The sequence below is a fragment of the Penaeus monodon genome, chromosome 20, assembly GCF_015228065.2.
Source record: "Penaeus monodon isolate SGIC_2016 chromosome 20, NSTDA_Pmon_1, whole genome shotgun sequence".
In the NCBI taxonomy this organism is placed as follows: domain Eukaryota; kingdom Metazoa; phylum Arthropoda; class Malacostraca; order Decapoda; family Penaeidae; genus Penaeus; species Penaeus monodon.
The window spans coordinates 44248204-44248869 of NC_051405.1; the positions used below are offsets into that span (position 1 = coordinate 44248204).

A 666-nucleotide genomic window follows, 5' to 3' on the forward strand; every position below is an offset into this window, starting at 1 on the left:
CTCTTCTTTCTGAAAATTCAAAGAATTTTCAGAAACAAAAACCACTATGAACAGAGCATGCATGTCAACAGGTTAAAATCTATTTTAAAAAATGCCTAAAAATAAATATATTTTTAAAAATGCCCAAAAATAAATCTTTTTAAAAATGCCTAAAAATAAATTTATTTTAAAAAATAGCCCCAAAATAAATCTATTTTTAAAAAATGCCTAGAAATAAACCTTTTTCAAAAAATGCCCCAAAATGAACCTATTCCCAAAATAATGCACACAAAATTAAATCTGTCCCCTACCTTGCGGGCCGGCTGCCACTCCGTCGAAGTCTTTCCTCGAGAACTGCTCCCGGAGGTAGGCCTGCTGGATGGCCCAGACCTCAGGCCACCACTCTGCTTAGACAAGGGAGCAAAATTAGATGCGTTTCTGACTCCTGGAATGCTGTACTGGGCCTCTGTTTGGGACTCTAGTGGCGAGAACACTTTGTGGTGTGACAGTGGGTAATGTGCCGCAGCGTTGGCGGACGGCAGATGTTCGCTGAGTGGAGAGGCTGCTCCACAGCCTATGGGGGTCGAGGTGGAAATGTGGCTGTTCTCCCAGGGGACGTCACGCAGGCGGAAATTCCCCAGCAGTCCTGGCTGGTTCTAAAAAGGCAATGTCATGCTTAGATACATG

The 666-nt window shown here is 43.1% G+C and overlaps 1 protein-coding gene across 1 annotated transcript in view; it reads right to left on the reverse strand.

The window, feature by feature from the left end:
* Positions 1–666, reverse strand: part of LOC119585859 (uncharacterized protein YGR130C-like) — a gene marked incomplete at its 3' end in the record, with an annotated part of 16010 nt that overhangs the window by 6570 nt on the left and 8774 nt on the right. The window contains 1 exon segment of the mRNA XM_037934591.1: positions 291–635. Coding sequence (XP_037790519.1) covers positions 291–635 — 345 coding nt within the window.